At 39.2% G+C, this 16,130-nt stretch overlaps 2 protein-coding genes across 3 annotated transcripts in view; both read left to right on the top strand.

Moving 5' to 3' along the window:
- LOC113668795 (uncharacterized) overlaps positions 1–13,879 on the top strand; it is a 31,804-nt gene extending 17,925 nt beyond the window's left edge. The window contains exons 27-45 of one of the 2 annotated variants that reach the window (XM_089209339.1): positions 188–307; positions 769–900; positions 1,447–1,569; positions 1,832–1,954; positions 2,900–3,022; positions 3,805–3,927; positions 4,718–4,840; positions 6,411–6,698; positions 7,103–7,525; positions 7,639–7,761; positions 8,073–8,357; positions 8,738–9,160; positions 9,269–9,391; positions 9,826–10,119; positions 10,591–11,013; positions 11,126–11,248; positions 11,891–12,178; positions 12,611–12,914; positions 13,650–13,879. In XM_089209339.1, coding sequence (XP_089065465.1) covers positions 188–307; positions 769–900; positions 1,447–1,569; positions 1,832–1,954; positions 2,900–3,022; positions 3,805–3,927; positions 4,718–4,840; positions 6,411–6,698; positions 7,103–7,525; positions 7,639–7,761; positions 8,073–8,357; positions 8,738–9,160; positions 9,269–9,391; positions 9,826–10,119; positions 10,591–11,013; positions 11,126–11,248; positions 11,891–12,178; positions 12,611–12,914; positions 13,650–13,656 — 3,971 coding nt within the window. In that variant the 3' untranslated portion in view covers positions 13,657–13,879. Of the gene's footprint in view, positions 1–187; positions 308–768; positions 901–1,446; positions 1,570–1,831; positions 1,955–2,899; positions 3,023–3,804; positions 3,928–4,717; positions 4,841–6,410; positions 6,699–7,102; positions 7,526–7,638; positions 7,762–8,072; positions 8,358–8,737; positions 9,161–9,268; positions 9,392–9,825; positions 10,120–10,590; positions 11,014–11,125; positions 11,249–11,890; positions 12,179–12,610; positions 12,915–13,649 lie in introns of those variants that run through there. The other variant, XM_089209340.1, reaches the window with a different exon arrangement.
- Positions 13,880–15,250: 1,371 nt separating this feature from the next.
- The window catches only part of LOC113668766 (long-chain-fatty-acid--CoA ligase 4), an 11,761-nt gene continuing 10,881 nt past the window's right edge, over positions 15,251–16,130 (top strand). The window contains exon 1 of the mRNA XM_027184714.2: positions 15,251–15,797. Within this exon, the coding sequence (XP_027040515.2) occupies positions 15,544–15,797 (254 nt within the window). The 5' untranslated portion in view covers positions 15,251–15,543. The remainder of the gene's footprint in view (positions 15,798–16,130) is intronic.

The following is a 16,130-nucleotide window of genomic DNA, read 5'->3' as shown; positions in this document are numbered from 1 at the left end:
TAAACTTTTTGAAATCGCCTTTTTCATAAATAAAGTTAAATACATTCAAGAGGAGTATGGTTATGCGATTAAGGTTGTAGCCCGTGACCTTCACAATAGAAAAACTCCTTGAGAACTTGCAAAGAAATTCCGAAACCTAGCGCTTTAGATTCCTTAACTTATCCCAGTTTGATATTTTTTTCATCAGATGGTAACTATCAGTGCTACCCAACTAATCCATGTCAAAATGACGCCGTTTGCATCGAAAAGCCGCCAGGCGAATACCACTGTGACTGTCTGGAAGGATTCAAGGGAAAAAACTGTGACGGTATGTAGTATTGTCAACAGAAAAGTGTGCTGCGCTAACACCATTACTGGAAATGCATAAAAGAGCTCAGTCCCCAGGAAAAAATTAGAATTTGGAGTGTTGTTGAGCAGGAGTAGAAACTGGAAAACTCGTGGAAAACCTCTCAACATAAGAAGAACAATAACTACAAAGCGATGTTACAATTTTTTCACATTCCTTTGCCCTGTAATTCGTCCAGAAAACCCCAACCATCTTCTCGAACAATCAGATGCAAAACTTAAAAGCAACACGCATCCCTTTTTGCGGCAGCCCTCATTACGAGTGATTTCTTAAAGTTCTCATTGGTTCCCAGCGACGTTTGTCTTAGAATTTGATCTTTTTCGCATAGCACAAAAAAATGACCAGAGTGTTAAAGAAGCATGAATCTAGACACGCTGATGACCATGACCTGCGGTAATAACAAAGCTTTTATTTACCTAAAGAGATGGAGACTCCTTGTCAAAAGCAACCATGTCAAAACGGAGCCACTTGCGTGCGTAATGCTAAATCCTCGAAGTGGGAACGCAAATATACTTGTATTTGCCCAGAATGGTACAAGGGAAAGAATTGTGAGCGTAAGTACCATGCAACGATATATCAATGAGGACAAATGAACACAACAGATTTTTGGTCAAGAGTCGACTGGTTAGTGCTGATTTATTGGCTATTGCAGTGGTCACAAATAAAAAAAATTGTTTGGTTTATGCTCGCCACAGCTATTTTTGTAAAGCTATCTTAAGTATTAAAATAGCTTTACTTTACAAGGAAGTTTTTTATTAATGTTTAGTAAGTTGACTAAACGTCTTATTGAACTTTGAAATGACGAGACTTCTTGGAAATGACCCAAAATTATAAGAATAGACGTAAGGAGAAGGATATGACGTCTCTACAGGAAAGATGACAACTTAAAACGACCTGAGAAAAGATGATGTTGCGCGACTTGAAACGAAAAATCGAGTTAGGCCTCTCAGAAAGTGAAATGGACAATTTTGGTAGCAGAAAGGCTCTAAAAATTTTACATTCATGACAGCCTCATGGAAAAAATGAGTAACTTATCTTGATAAATATGTCCATGTGAATGGTTTATGATAGTTTCATCAATAATGGTTTCTTCCTTTCAGAAAAAATCTTTCCATGTAATAGCCATCCATGCCGCAGCCATGCTACTTGCATAGACGGTCTTAGTGATCCCTCAAACTTCACATGTAAATGTCCACCGTGGTTCACTGGGAAGTTTTGTGAAGGTGAGTTCAGTGACATTCCCATGGGCAGGTTTACCTTGACAGCTTACTTGACTAGCATTTCCTTAATATGTCTCTTTGGGGGAAATTTCGAAAGGGAGATTAAGAAAAAATTGGGACCCAATTTTCTGGTGTAGATATGATTTCGCAATCATGCAACCTATATATTATATATTCACCTTGATATGTCGGATTAAAGATTTGCTATTCAAGAAATTTTCTCGCTTTTGGGCAACTAACAGTTACCATTCCTTTTAATCCACAGTAACTACCAACAAATGCGATGAGGAACCGTGCAACAACAGAGGATATTGTCTGAGTAAGAAAACAGACCCAGCCTGGTACCAATGCTTCTGCGATGACTGGTTTGAAGGAACAAACTGTGAAAGTAAGTTTCGTAATGGATCTTGAGACAATTGCATGCCATAGGTAAGAAACAAATAGGTACTCTGCCAACCAAAAACAATTTTCTATCAGCAACTTGTCAAGTGGCGTAGCGCCGTTGACTGTTGTTGTCAGACAAAGAAGAAAAATTGTCGAATTAGTCCCTGAAATCACATAGGTTGAAATAAAATTGAACAAGCGCAGTTCTAGACGGAAAAGATATTTTCCTCCAATAGAAACAAGGTATCCATGGTTGAGGTCTATGAACCAATAGACCACGATGCAAGAACCAATTAAATACTCTTATTTTTCTCAAATCATGATCCGAGTGACCGGTCGATTCAAAAGAAAATAGAATACGATACAATAATACAATACAATAAGAGTTTATTGTGAAAATACACTTAGCTACAATAATGGTGTGCTTTCACAGACGGAACCGAAATCGGGGTCTGTGAAAGCACGCCAGCTAATTTACAGGTATTCCACAAACACAATAAAGTTAAGAGTTAAAAAAAAAAAACTAGATATGGAATATTCTATAATTCAAAATTATAGCAATAAAATCTTAATAAGCATATCTTATATCTAAATAAATACTAAATTCAACCGTTATGCTTTCTATAAGCGAACACGAACTTGTGGAGAATATTTCTGAACCGGGGACTGACTCTTGAATGAACGAGCGTTTCAAAGACTTTTGACAAAGATGGAAGAATGGTGAGAGGTCTGTAATTATCCTTGGACAGGCTGCAGTCTTTCTCATACACTGGAGTTATTTCACCCTTTTTCCACTGTTTAGGGATTTTTCCAACGTCCAGAATATAATTAAAGAGAAAAAAATGATTAGGTATAACCGATTAGGTATACTGTAGGTATATACTGTATACTGTTTACAGGTATACTGTAAACGACTATTGATTATACTTCCACTCGTTTCCTTTTTTAGAGCAAATATATCCTTGCGACTTAAAGCCGTGCAAAAATGGAGCTACCTGCACCAATGACCCGGATGACATCTCATTACATCATTGTCAATGCCCAACCTGGTTTACTGGCCAAAATTGTGAAGGTTTGCGGATATTTTTTATTCGTCAAGCATTTTAATTGGGTAATGTCCTCATTAACCACCTTGCGTGCTATGCGCTCTACTTATTTTTACGTTCGCCACACAAGGCGCTCGCATGTCCTAGCATTGATAAAAGGAACGCGTGTCACGTGTAAAGTTAGGATATAGCTATGCTGGCCATCCAGTTCTCTTTACGTAGGTGATAGAACCCAAGGGAAAAATAGAAAACGTCTGATACCTACCTATATAAGATTCAGTCTACAATATCCTTAGGTGCCAATCAAAAGAAGGTATGAACCAGGAGATAACGTTATTCCATGGTAATTACATGGGGGAATTTCCTTTCCTGTCTTGGGAGTGAAATGGTTACACATTTATCAAGGAAAGTTAAGCTAGAACTGTGTAGCTCTCTCTTTCTCAGAAACATCATTTAGGAATCACGTCTGCTCATGCAATCAATCAATTTATTTGGTTTTATCAAATAACTTGATAAAAACTTGAAGTGAATTAAAAAGGTTGTAAAGCTGTCGTTTAGAGCCTCAGCCCCAAATTATCTTGTTTTACTCCCCACCAACGAAGAATCCCAGTTTCTTAAGCAACTTACCCCTTTAATTATATATGTCAAACCCGGGAATGTGGTCACCATCTAATTCCAAGCCATAGCTAGACTCACGCGCTTACAGTAGTCATTATCGCTCAGATTTTGCCCTCAGGGCATCTATCCGCATATAGGTTGAACCTATGGAGTACTTAGTTCCCCTGATGTCATATGCTTGATTCAACAGTGCAACTGACCTCCTGTGACAGTGACCCGTGTCAAAATGGTGGATACTGTAATAATGATCCGAAGACACCTGATGTATATGAATGTCAGTGTGGGGATTGGTTCAAGGGTACCAACTGCGAAGGTAAGTGGGAAGGCTTGTTTAAACTGTCTTAGTTTCATTTAGTCTCTGTCTCCCTCCTCCAAGGGATTGACCCCAAGAAAGAATATGACATCAAACTGTAAAGAGAAAGATTGTAACCGAATGTAGTTCTGGTGTATTGTAGTCAGATGTACTTTAAAAGTTAGCAACATCAAGGAAACAACAAAAAAAAGTAACTTCCCCTTTTTCAAGGAAGAAAATGATCCAGTGTCAGGACTACCCAGTGGTACTTTGATGAGTAACTGCGCCTTAGGACCCTTTTTGTCTTTCTCTCTTCCCCCCCCCCCCCCCCCCTCGTGTTTAGGAGAGCGTGTGTTTTTCCGTTCCGTTATATTCAAGGTCATTCTTGCTCTATTAGTCGTCATCAATCCTCTATTCCTTCGTAGCTGGCGCATGATTAGGGCGTTGATAGTTACCGAGAGATTTTGAAATAAATAAACGTTAACTGAGAGATCAAGGCACTTTGCAAATTTTTACCGGCCAGAATTATTGTATATCAACAAATATAATTTGGTTTTATCAACTTGGTTGGCAAGGCAAATTTGCTACTTTCTTAAGCTGACGGCTCGAGCATTCGCAATTCGCTCTGCCGTAAGGCTAACGCTCGAAACGTCAGCCTCCGAAACTCTTTGCGGTCATTATCAAGTCAGTTGATGAAACCAAGTTATTTTGTCATACACCCTACCCGCAGCACCACAATTTATTAACAAACTTACTTCCTTTATACTAACAGAAACCTCAGTATAACTATAACAGCACATTTTCCTTTCAGTTCAAATATTTCCATGTGACTCCAAGCCCTGCCTAAATGGAGCAGCCTGTAGGAATGATGAGACAGACATATCCGAATACCACTGTGACTGCCTGTCTGGTTTCTTTGGGAAAAAATGTCAAGGTAATAAAAATGTCCACGTCTTAGCGTACGTAACACGCTGAGCGGTTTTTTGCGTATTTAAGCCGTTCCATCCATTTTAGAGATTTGGAAGGGTGAGCAGTTAGTTCTCGCGAAGTTATAATCTCAACTCTTAGACGTTTCGTGAAAAAAAGGTTGTAAAGTTGGCATTCGTCACTAAAATTACGTTTACTTGTACGATTCTGTTAATTGATAGTCCTGTAACCTCAATCGTCGGCGTCATTCTCGGTTAGGGAAAAATAAACATGCGAGAAAGCTCTCATCAGCCTCGAAGAACGCGCGTTTCTCCGCCCGCCGCAACATTCGAGACTAATCAGAGAGAGGCTTGCAGGGGTGCCGACACAAGTTATCATTGTCTGACCTCTTGAGATTCTCAGCGGCTCGAGTTGCAGGTTCATGTCTTCCTGGGCGAAGAAACCCTCTTGCCGAAGCGGTAGTAATTAGTGAGGACCTGCTTAAAGGCTAGGGAAAAAGTGGACACATATTTCACAACCCTTTCTAGCGTCGTCGGAGAAAACAAAAAACCTGACACCCCGGGTGGAAGAAAATTATGTCATAGGTTACAGAGTAGAGATTGTTTGAGTCAGAGCTGGTTTCAGAATGATCATCATACCTTTCATTTTAGTATAGGAAAATAATGAAGATAAAAATAAATGAAAAAAAATTGATATTAAAAATAGAGTTATGATCATGTGGCTTCATAACTATATTAAATCGTTACACGAGTAAAAATTTCTAAAAGTATTTAAAAAATGATTTTAGAATCCCAACGCTTCGGCTAAGAAACTCCAGCCCTCATCAGGGGAAAGTGAAAAAGAGGAATTTAAAAAGCACAAAATATAGAGAGAAATGTAAAATTTGAACAGTTGTTAATAATTAAGTCTTTTCCTCTAGTGCCAAAGTCATATACTCGTGTGGCAAATCTAAGCCATCCTCTCGATTGAGCGGATTCCTGCAAATCTTTATCTCACATGCTTCTAGAGGGCTTCGGGACCGCTAATCTACATATGCGCGTAAGATCTTAGAAGATTTCCAGGCGACGGTGTGGCAGAATGTAAACAATCTTATTTGGAGCACTCGTAGTTCTTTTCTTCGAGTATGTCTGTGTCATTCGCTGAATACAACATCTTTGGTTTACATCACCAGGCTTAATATTTACCATCTTCATTTGCATTATTGCGCGAACGCATCACATTCAACATTCCTATCCCAGCAGTATACAGGAGGTTTGTCACTCTGGACCTCGTTAAACGGCCTAGTCTGCCACACTCTCCGATAGCTCAGTGAAAGAGCATCCGAAGTGCTTATCGGAAGGTCTTCGGTACGAGCACTCGGAATTCTTTTTCTCCGAGTCTGCCTGTTTCATTCACAGAATACATCATTCAATGTAAACACTGTTTCGCTAAGCTATCGTGATGTTTTTATAACTTTTTACCAGTGTGACGATTTTATATAGTAGAGATTGGTATCTTCTTGTCGTTTAATTTATCGATCTATGTTTTCCTTTATTTTAAATTCATTTATTCGCTCGTGCATTTAATTATTTTCGTAGCTTCTCCTTTCTCTGAGATTGGTTGTTTCATGACGCCGAAAACTGGTTTAAAAAGCATACTGGCAAATCACAACCAAGACTTCGATCCAGAAAAAATTAAATCGTATATTTATGAGTGTGGCGAACTTGCATTTGACAAAGGTTACAGTCACTTTGCCCTCGGAGATCGTGCAATTTGTTTGTCGAGTGGAACTGCTCAGAACGAATACTTCCAGAAAGGGGGAACCAAAGCCAGTGACTGTAAGGATGATATTGGAAGTAAATCTTCAGTCCATGTATATACTTTTGGTGAGTAAAATTCGAAGAGATTCGAAGATTCTAACTTTAATAGACATTCGATACAACTCAAACAGTTTGAGTCGGTTTATTTGACTAAAACCTGCTTTTTGAAAAAAAGCTGAAATCTTTCCCAAATTGTTGGAGGTACTGACAAACTGGAAGGGCTAGAATGGACTAAAATTATGTACAGAGGTTAAGAATAGAGAAGACTACGACGGAATCGAAATAATGGACGCTCAAACCTATCGCGGTGGATGTGTTCTGCGGTAATCATTGGAAGTAAAAGTGATATTCGTTAGCCATCCCGTGTCGCTTCACAACGAAAGGATTTGCACATGTTCGACAAATTTTTAACGTCTACTCTGAAAAAGGAATATGATTCCAATTAACAATTGTATCAATTTCATTCTCAGAACCTTTACCGAAATCTGTCCCTGAGGGATGCTTCATGGAAAAAGGGAAATCAGAGAAGTTACTGACTGACAATTACGCCAGCTTCTCAAGTAACTCTGACCCCAAAGCCACTATTTTGTACTGTTCTACTCTGGCTCGAGACATGGGCTACGAGTACTTCGCTGTACAAAACGAGGTACAATGCTGGACCAGTAAAGACATCGCTAATACATACAGCAAGTACGGAAAGTCCGACAATTGTGCAGGTGGAGTTGGCAAAGAGATGGCAAACTTTGTGTATCGTATTCAAGCCTCGTATTCATATCCAACTGGTTGTGATGATGATCCTTGTCAAAACGATGGGTTTTGTGTGGTGGACAACAATGATCATATGCAGTACTCGTGTGAATGTAAGGAAATGTTCAGTGGAAAGAACTGCGAAGGTTGGTGTGATTTAAACGAGATATGGTTGATCTGCTATCAGTTATTAACTATGTTTATATACAAACTTCTCTTGGAAAGTTTTCATCTTTACTCATTTTAAATTATTTCCTAGTGCGGTCTTATGCATGTGATAGCCAACCTTGTAAGAACGGGGCAGCTTGCCGCAACGACGAAAAAGATATCACAAAATACCACTGCGATTGTACGGACGACTTTAGTGGAGTCAATTGTCAAGGTAATAGGACAAGTGATTCGAATAACTAGCAATTAATTGCAGAGGTATTCCATGACGCTTTCTGAACGTAAATGAATAATTTTGGTCGTATCATCGAAAAAAAACCTCATCAAGGATGCTCAATAAAGTGTTTGCATGTTAGTATCTATGTAAGTAGATATGACGTCCACATTCTTGTGTGAGATGGACTGCAATTATAGATCTTGAAAGATAGAAAAGTCAGTTCCCGCTGTCTTTATTCTTTTTGCTTCAACATTAATTTGCATATACGTATTCCCATATTGATAGATTGTTGGTTTTTGTAATTCTAGTTCCTTCTTTTGCTGAAATTGGCTGTTTCAAAGCACCAAAGTCCGGTCTTAAGGAGGTACTTACATCTCCGAAGGGATTTGATTCAAAGAAAGTAAAAACTTACATATATGAATGCGCCGAGCTGGCATTCGACAAAGGTTACAGCCATTTTGCATTGGGCAATCAAGGAAACTGCCTTTCGAGTAAAACCGCCGATAAAGAATACTTTGAAAAAGGAGGAACCAGTCCTAGTAGCTGTAAGGATGGCATAGGGAGTAAAATGGCAGTCGACGTGTATACCTTTGGTGAGTAGGACGCAAACACAAACTACAGCTACAGTGCAAGAATGATAACGACTGTGGAGGCTCTTCCCACCCTTTCTACGTTCTCAACAATCAGTCCATTGATGACTGGTACACAAAATATCACCTTTGAAAACGTAAATAAAATATGAAGGAGTTTTGAAAGACAAAATCATGTAATTTCAATCTTTTTTATTCAAATAAAAATTCTATTTTTTTTTTCAAAGAACCTCTTTAGTATTTCGAGAGACCGAAATACTTGTACAAAATATTATTTGCAAACTGAGGTTACGTTGCCAAGAAGACTACTCTACCTTCAAATATGTCCCTTTCGATAACACAAACCTGATTCTAATCGTCAAAACTATTTTCTCTTTAACCAGATCAGGCCCCTAAATCTGTTCCACAAGGCTGTTTTGTGGAAAAAGAGAAGACAGAGAAGTTGCTTACTGATAATTTTGCCAGCTTCCCTAGTAACTCGGATCCAAAGGCCACTGTTGTTTACTGCTCTACTCTAGCTCGAGACATGGGTTATCAGTATTTCGCTGTGTGGGATCAAGTACAATGTTGGACTAGTAAAGACATCGCTAACATATATAATAAGTACGGAAGGTCCAACAATTGTGCAGGTGGAGTTGGCAAAGAGATGGCAAACTTTGTGTATCGTATTCAAGCCTCGTATTCATATCCAACTGGTTGTGATGATGATCCTTGTCAGAACACTGGGTTTTGTGTGGTGGACGAGGATGATCCTAAACAGTACTCGTGTGAATGTCAGCAAATGTTCAGTGGGAAGAATTGTGAAGGTTACTCTCAACATAATTTTAGGCTTTGTAGCTTTTTCGACACAAAGAGCTTGGAAAAAAACATTTTCAGTTCATAATTTTTGTCTTTTCTTTTTTTTTTTTTTGAAGTACAATCTCTTCCATGTGATATCAACCCTTGTAAGAACGGAGCCACTTGTCGTAACGATGAGAAAGACATCACAAAATACCACTGTGATTGCGCGGGCGACTTCAGTGGTGTCAATTGTCAAGGTAAGCTCTATTGGACAAGAAAAGTCCTTTTATAACAGCGTCTTCTACTGATCGAAGGCACTTTGAACCCATAACAAGGATCTGGTATTATACGAGTACCTCGGAACTCAGTCCTTTAATCTTGCCGGCGAAATGAATTAACTTCTGTTTCCGGTAAAACCTTCCATTTTGAATACACTGGAGTTGTTTCCTCAGTGAATGTAAGCGAAACTAAGTTTCCTTCTTACAGTCGGAAACTGCCACGGAGATAACGCAATTAAAACTAAAATCAGTACCAGAGTGTTATTTATGGAGAGTAAATTTTCTTTTGTGGATGATAACGAACTGTATAATGTTAAGCTCATTGTGATTAAACAGTCGCGCCATTTGACCAGAGGAGATGAGCATAGCCGCCATGTCAATGTTAATACGTGCACTTTCCTTTTGAATTCTAGTGTCATCATTCATTGAAATTGGTTGTTTTAAGAAACCAAATTCTGGTTTGAAGGAAGTACTTGCGAGTCATTTCAAGGACTTTGATCCAGCAAAAGCGAAATCAAAAGCTTATGTCAAGGAATGTAGCGAGTTGGCATTCCAGAAAGGTTACAAATACTTTGCCTTGGGTGACAAAGGAAGCTGTTTATCCAGTGCAACTGCTAACAAAGAATACCACTTGAAAGGAGGCACTAGTCCCAAGGATTGTAAAGACGGCATAGGGAGTAAATCTACAGTTGATGTTTATACATTTGGTGAGTTGAAATCGAATGTGGACTGTAATCAAAGGTGCCTTTGAAAATACTTTGCAGCTACGCTGTTTCCTTCTTGTTTTACATGAGTCTAGTTTATGGACGGTTCTTCGGTTCTTGCAGCCAAACACCCACGAATCAGTTTTCATTACATGTAAGTTTGGAAAACGAGACAGAAAGCTTTCCTTGAGTCTTATCGTTCAAGCAAAGGCTTATTTGGTTCTGGCGCTTGTACTAAATACTTAGGTGGATGAAACCTCATCAGTACCTGTCTTTTTTAATTTTCTTTTGATTTGACTATCTTTTATTCGTTAATTTTGATCTTCTGTCTGACGGTCTGTATATCCGCCTGTCTTTTATTTTTAGCTGTGAAAACATATATAGAGATGATAATTGCTTTTGATGTTCTAATAACCTTTTCCCTGCACCATCGCATGAAATTTGATTCAAATTCTTCATTTAATCTTTCTCTAGCATCTTCACCCAAATCTATTCCACAAGGCTGTTTTGTGGAAAAAGAGAAGTCAGAGAAGTTACTGACAGATAACTATGCCAGCTTTTCAAGTAACTCAGACCCCAAAGCTGCTATTGTGTACTGTTCTACTGTAGCTCGAGATAAGGGCCACGAGTATTTCGCTGTACGAAATCAGATCGAATGTTGGACCAGTAAAGACATTGCTGACACGTACAATAAGTACGGAAAGTCCGACAATTGTGCAGGTGGAGTTGGCAAAGAGATGGCAAACTTTGTGTATCGTATTCAAGCCTCGTATTCATATCCAACTGGTTGTGATGATGATCCTTGTCAGAACAATGGATTTTGTGTGGTGGAAAAAGATGATCCTATGCAGTACTCGTGTGAATGTCAGCAAATGTTCAGTGGGAAGAATTGTGAAGGTTAGTGTCGATCAAAGAAGAGACTTTTCATTGTGATCGGTTCACCGAGCATTATTCAAGGGGTTTAAGCTACGAGAGATTCCAACATGTTGCTATGTTTTGATGATTTCAGTTCAGTCCTATCCGTGTGATAGCGATCCATGTGTAAATGGAGCAGCTTGCCGTAACGATGAAGAAGACATCACAGAATACCACTGTGATTGCACAGGCGACTTTAGTGGAGTCAATTGTCAAGGTTGGTGATCGAATGGTGAAACAAAATACTTGAAAAGTGTATGTAATAAAGCATTTATCCATTTGACGTCTTTCTCTGTACATGGTAGAAAAAAGGGCAGTTCATGCTACATAGATCTTTGCTGTAAGGTAAAAATTCTCCAACGATCTCAACCTGTCTAGAGAGCGTTCGCTGAAAGATCCGAGAAAATACGAGGGACAGACTATTAGAAAAATGGGAAAAAAAACAACAAAAAAGGTGCATAAAGAAAAAAAAAGCGGTTTTCCTCCTTAGAAATACAAGCCATATTTTTTCTGCATCTCCAAAATCCCCAATTCTCCACCCCTCCCCCCATCACTTTTCCAATACTCCATCTCAGTCCTGAAAAATCGTACTTTGACATTGAATACTTTGACTTAAAAGGCAAAAAAGGAACTGTTAAATGTGCAGCTAGTTAAATTAGTTAGTGGTGAGCACAGTTTAGAAGTTATCAGTGAGAGAAAATTAAAATGTCTTAAAGCTATAAAGCTAGCCACCTCGTCCTAAGTCTCTCAAACATAACATACAATTTAGCGACTTGTTGAGTAATTTAAATCTGTTTTAGTGAACATGTGTAAAAAAGAACAGCCTTTTCGCTTCACGTTCATTTTGTTTTTATCCTAGTACCATCTTTCAATAATATTGGCTGTTTCAAGATACCGAAGACTGGTTTTAAAGAAGTTCTTGCATATCCTAACAAAGACTATGATCCAGCAAACTTCAATAGTTACATTCTGGAGTGTGCAGAGCTTGCATTTGATAAAGGTTACAGCCATTTCGCACTGGGCGATAAGGGAAAGTGCTTGTCCAGTAGCACCGCTAAAAACAATTACTACGCGAAAGGGGCCGCTGCTGCCAAAGATTGCAAGAATGGTATAGGAATAAAATTTTCCATCCAAGTGTATACATTTGGTGAGTTTAAAGTGAAAGCGAATGAATAACACAACAATCTGAGTAGCTAGCTTGTGACATATGTTTCTTCATTGACCCTCGGTATTACTTGGCTATAACATTGGCTCTGGGTTACCGTCGGGAAAGGTTGAAGGAGACGCAAGTCTGGTCCAGTTGTAATAGCGGAGCTCACAGAGCGTAGCCCCATAATTATAAAAGAGGACCTGGCAAAAAATGCAAGCTCCGCTTTTAGGCTTGGCTAAATCTATATATTATGTTGTTAAGATGGCAAAAATTAAAATTATAAAAGTGGTGAATTACAGCTAGGATGATAGCGGCCTGCCCTCTAAAATCACTTTCCTCTAGAACACTTGTTAAGCTGAAATGCTCCTTAGTTAATGACGAATGAAAACTGGCACAACAGAGACTATCAACTTCCCATTTTTTTTCCAGAGTCAAAGCCAACGCCTAATGCAATTGGCTGTTTCAAGGAGAACAAAGGCTCTAAGAGGCTTCTCAAAGATAAATTTGCGACCTTCGTGGCTCAACGAAATGATGACGATCCCGGGTATACAATCCTGCAATGTGCATACGTCGCACGTGACAAGATGATCGAATACTTTGCGTTGCAAAACAATGGCGAGTGCTGGACGGACAAAACATTAGGGGAGGCTTACAATACCTACGAAGTAGCGGAAGATAGCAATTGTAAAGATGGTATTGGCGGTGCTCTGACTAATTATGTTTATCAGTTAAAGTAAGTAAATAGAACTAAGATGCGTTTCAATGCAATGTATTGCATTGCGCTTTCTGATTGCCGATCTTCCCTCCGCTTAGAGAACCTAAACAAACTTTTATATTACTTATCGACTTTGCTCCGGTGAATTCAACGAATACTTGTCATCTTAACTTTTAATTTATTTATTTCTGCTTGCTCCGACGGTGCAATTCCACAATCTCGACAGATATAAACGTACGTACCCGACCCACAGTTCTCTACTTTGCTCTGCATGGAAGATTAACGTGAGCTTTTCGAAATTCTTTCCTGCGGTTATTCATTGCATTTATCAGCTTCGAACAGATAACTAATCACGTGTACTTCTAAGAAACAGTTCGGGAAAGTTTAGAGAACACTATTAGAAATGGCCGATTTGTCTCAAAGGTAAATCCACATTCTTTATAATAAATGTCTTACTGACTTCATTCTCTCTGTCCATACTATAAATTAGGGAACTTGTTTTTTTTTTTTGCGCTCGGCATTGAGGCCCGCGCAGTTCGCACCATAAATCAGAGTAGAAAAAAACTCAGTCTCTGACTTATAGTACGGACCTCCTTCTAGCCTCTTACCTCTAAATTTCGTTCTCTTTTTCTTAACTCCTCTAACATATAAAATCATTCCAAAATTATTTTCACTATGCGTTTGTTTGTTGAATATTAAAGTTAAGAATTTTAACTTATCGACGAATATCTTTTCTATTCTTTCTATTTTCAGGAAGTAGCCGTTCAATGTAGGGCCCCAAGTGTTGGAGAGCTTACAACCTCCTAGCCGTGAGAGGTCTGGGTGCAAGACTAGAGACTAGGGGAATACCTGATTAGCTTGCTATATTATGCCCTTCGCCATTTTCTCTATCTTGTTGTAATTATTCAAAGATTGTGATTGTTGAAATGGGGGAAATAATAAGAATAATGGTAACAATACTAATAAACAAAAGATTAAACCACCGTGACAGCACCCTCCCGAGAGACATCTTGAGGCGTGACTGTTTCCGTTTGTCGAAGATTTCCCTCCACCCTGGTTCCAATGGTTCTCCCTTTAGATTCTGGTTTATAATTAGACCCCGTCCACACACATGTCTCCAGACTTAAGTGGAGAAGCCAACGGATCATTCTCAACAGAGAGACTCTATCACAAGGTGTCGCTTACTTAGGCTGTGATTTCTTCAAAACTTTCTCCAACATACCGAATTTACTGAAGTTTAATTTAAGGAAGGTTTTCTCTTTTTTGTCGTGAAATCTGTGAAACGCTATAATTTGCTTGTTAATCATTCATTTGTTAGTCTTTGGAGGGGTTTTCTTATTCAGCGCATCATATTTCTCGTACTGATGAAAAAATTTCAAGCGTGACTATTAAAAGAACTCTTATGAGACGCGCAGAGAGATTAGCTGCTGGCGTATGCTGTTCTTTTTGTTGATTTGTCTATGCAAGGAGTCGAAAATTGGAATGCTTCATCGGCGACTACATGTAAAATTGTTTTAAGTGCGTACGCTGAATTTCTTACTAGCATAGCACTTGTCTAGGCTCGATAATCGGCCGCTGTTCTGGAATATGAGCCCGCGCTCCTCCCCTACCCCTGCCCCCGAACCCGGAGAGGAGCAAAGACCGGACACCAGAGAGGGATGGAAATCGAGCTGAGCACTTGTCTAGCACTAGTAAGAAAATACCTGTCAAAGATTGAATCCAGTTCATCCCGGTAATCAATGTTTAAAAACCCCAAGTGACAAGATCAAGATGGCGGATGAAGGACACGCGCTGGACTTGGACTTCCATCAGGCCCAAAATCATGTGAGAAAGCTCTGATTCGTCCCCTCTCCAAACGGATGAATGGACTTCGCTTTCAGTTGTGGATTGACTTCATTGTCTGATTTCGTCATGTTGCAAGATTTAGGGCATGATTTAAATGAACTTATCATGTGGGATAATCACTCTTCCGCTTAATAAATTGTTATGCCATTGTATTTCCATTTTTATATTTTTTCGGTACGGAAGTTCGCCCTTCCATACCGAAAAAAATAAAACAATGGAAATACGATGGCATACCAATTTATTTAGTGGGAGAGTGATTATCCCATATTATACAGTTCATGTTTCACGATTCTCGCACGCACGTGGGGTGTATCTTCAAAACGGGGAGAGACATAGTAAGGGAGAGAAAAAAATCCTTGCCTAAAAAATATCAAAATTTTATTAAAATAGCCACTACAGTCGCAACACCCTCGCTGACAAAATTGTTTACCCTCCCCCTGCTCTTGAAGTGTTAGCCATAACAGCCGGATCCTGCCGGAACAAACTTATTTATGACGTCACAGTCCTTTAGCGACCTTGATCAAAGATCGAGGAATCGTTCACTCACTGACGTGTTCGCTTCCACTGAACTCTTACAAACCCCTTTTTTCAGAACATTACAAGGCTAAAAATAGATGAAACATTGCCGCAGGCGTGTTGAGTTGTGAAAATTCTGTCTGGTTTGGGATTTGGACGGCGTAAAAAAAGGGGAGTGATTAGTGAAATGCGCGCGCATGCTAACGGCGGGTTGCAAAAGTCGCGTGGACTTTGTACGATTACAACGTACATCTTCTTATTAATGATCACACTCTGTTGACACTACATGAGTAGTATGGAAACCTCTTTGGTAGAGAAGGTGTTTCTCTTCGGCCTTAACGTTGCCGGTTGGTTGTGGGGTATTGTGAGCTTTTTACCGTGGTATTATTTTGTCGGTAGAAAGCAGTATCGACCCAAACATAATGTACAAGCTTTACCAGTTAAAGATTGTCCCGGTGGACCATATCGATGTGTAGAACATCTCAGCTCTTTGAAGACTTCTCTCTACGATGGTGTCACAACTTTGGATCAGATGTTCAAGTGAGTAACAATTCGAAGTTTTGATTTGAATTGTATTTGCGAGGAAAAAATGTAATTTGTGTTACGCGAGCCTGAAATTGGCGAGTATGAGTGTAAATTACGATGGCTCAGTATTGTAAAAACTAAATTTTCCGTTCGATGTAAATACATGCGACCAAAAGCATGGCAGAGGTTTTAGATTTCAGTTCAATAGGTCAACATTTTGTACCGCGGTTTTGAAACGATGTATCTTGAAATTTTATGTGTCTCGAAAATAACAATTTTTCTTGAGAACTGAAACCTGTTTCGAGTTAATTTTCGAGTTTTGGAACTTGAATGTCAATGTCTGATGTT

Source organism: Pocillopora damicornis, chromosome 6 (genome assembly GCF_964200805.1).
Source record: "Pocillopora damicornis chromosome 6, jaPocDami1.2, whole genome shotgun sequence".
Classification (NCBI taxonomy): domain Eukaryota; kingdom Metazoa; phylum Cnidaria; class Anthozoa; order Scleractinia; family Pocilloporidae; genus Pocillopora; species Pocillopora damicornis.
Note: the sequence above shows the minus strand (reverse complement) of the source record. Positions and strands in the feature narration are given on the sequence as shown.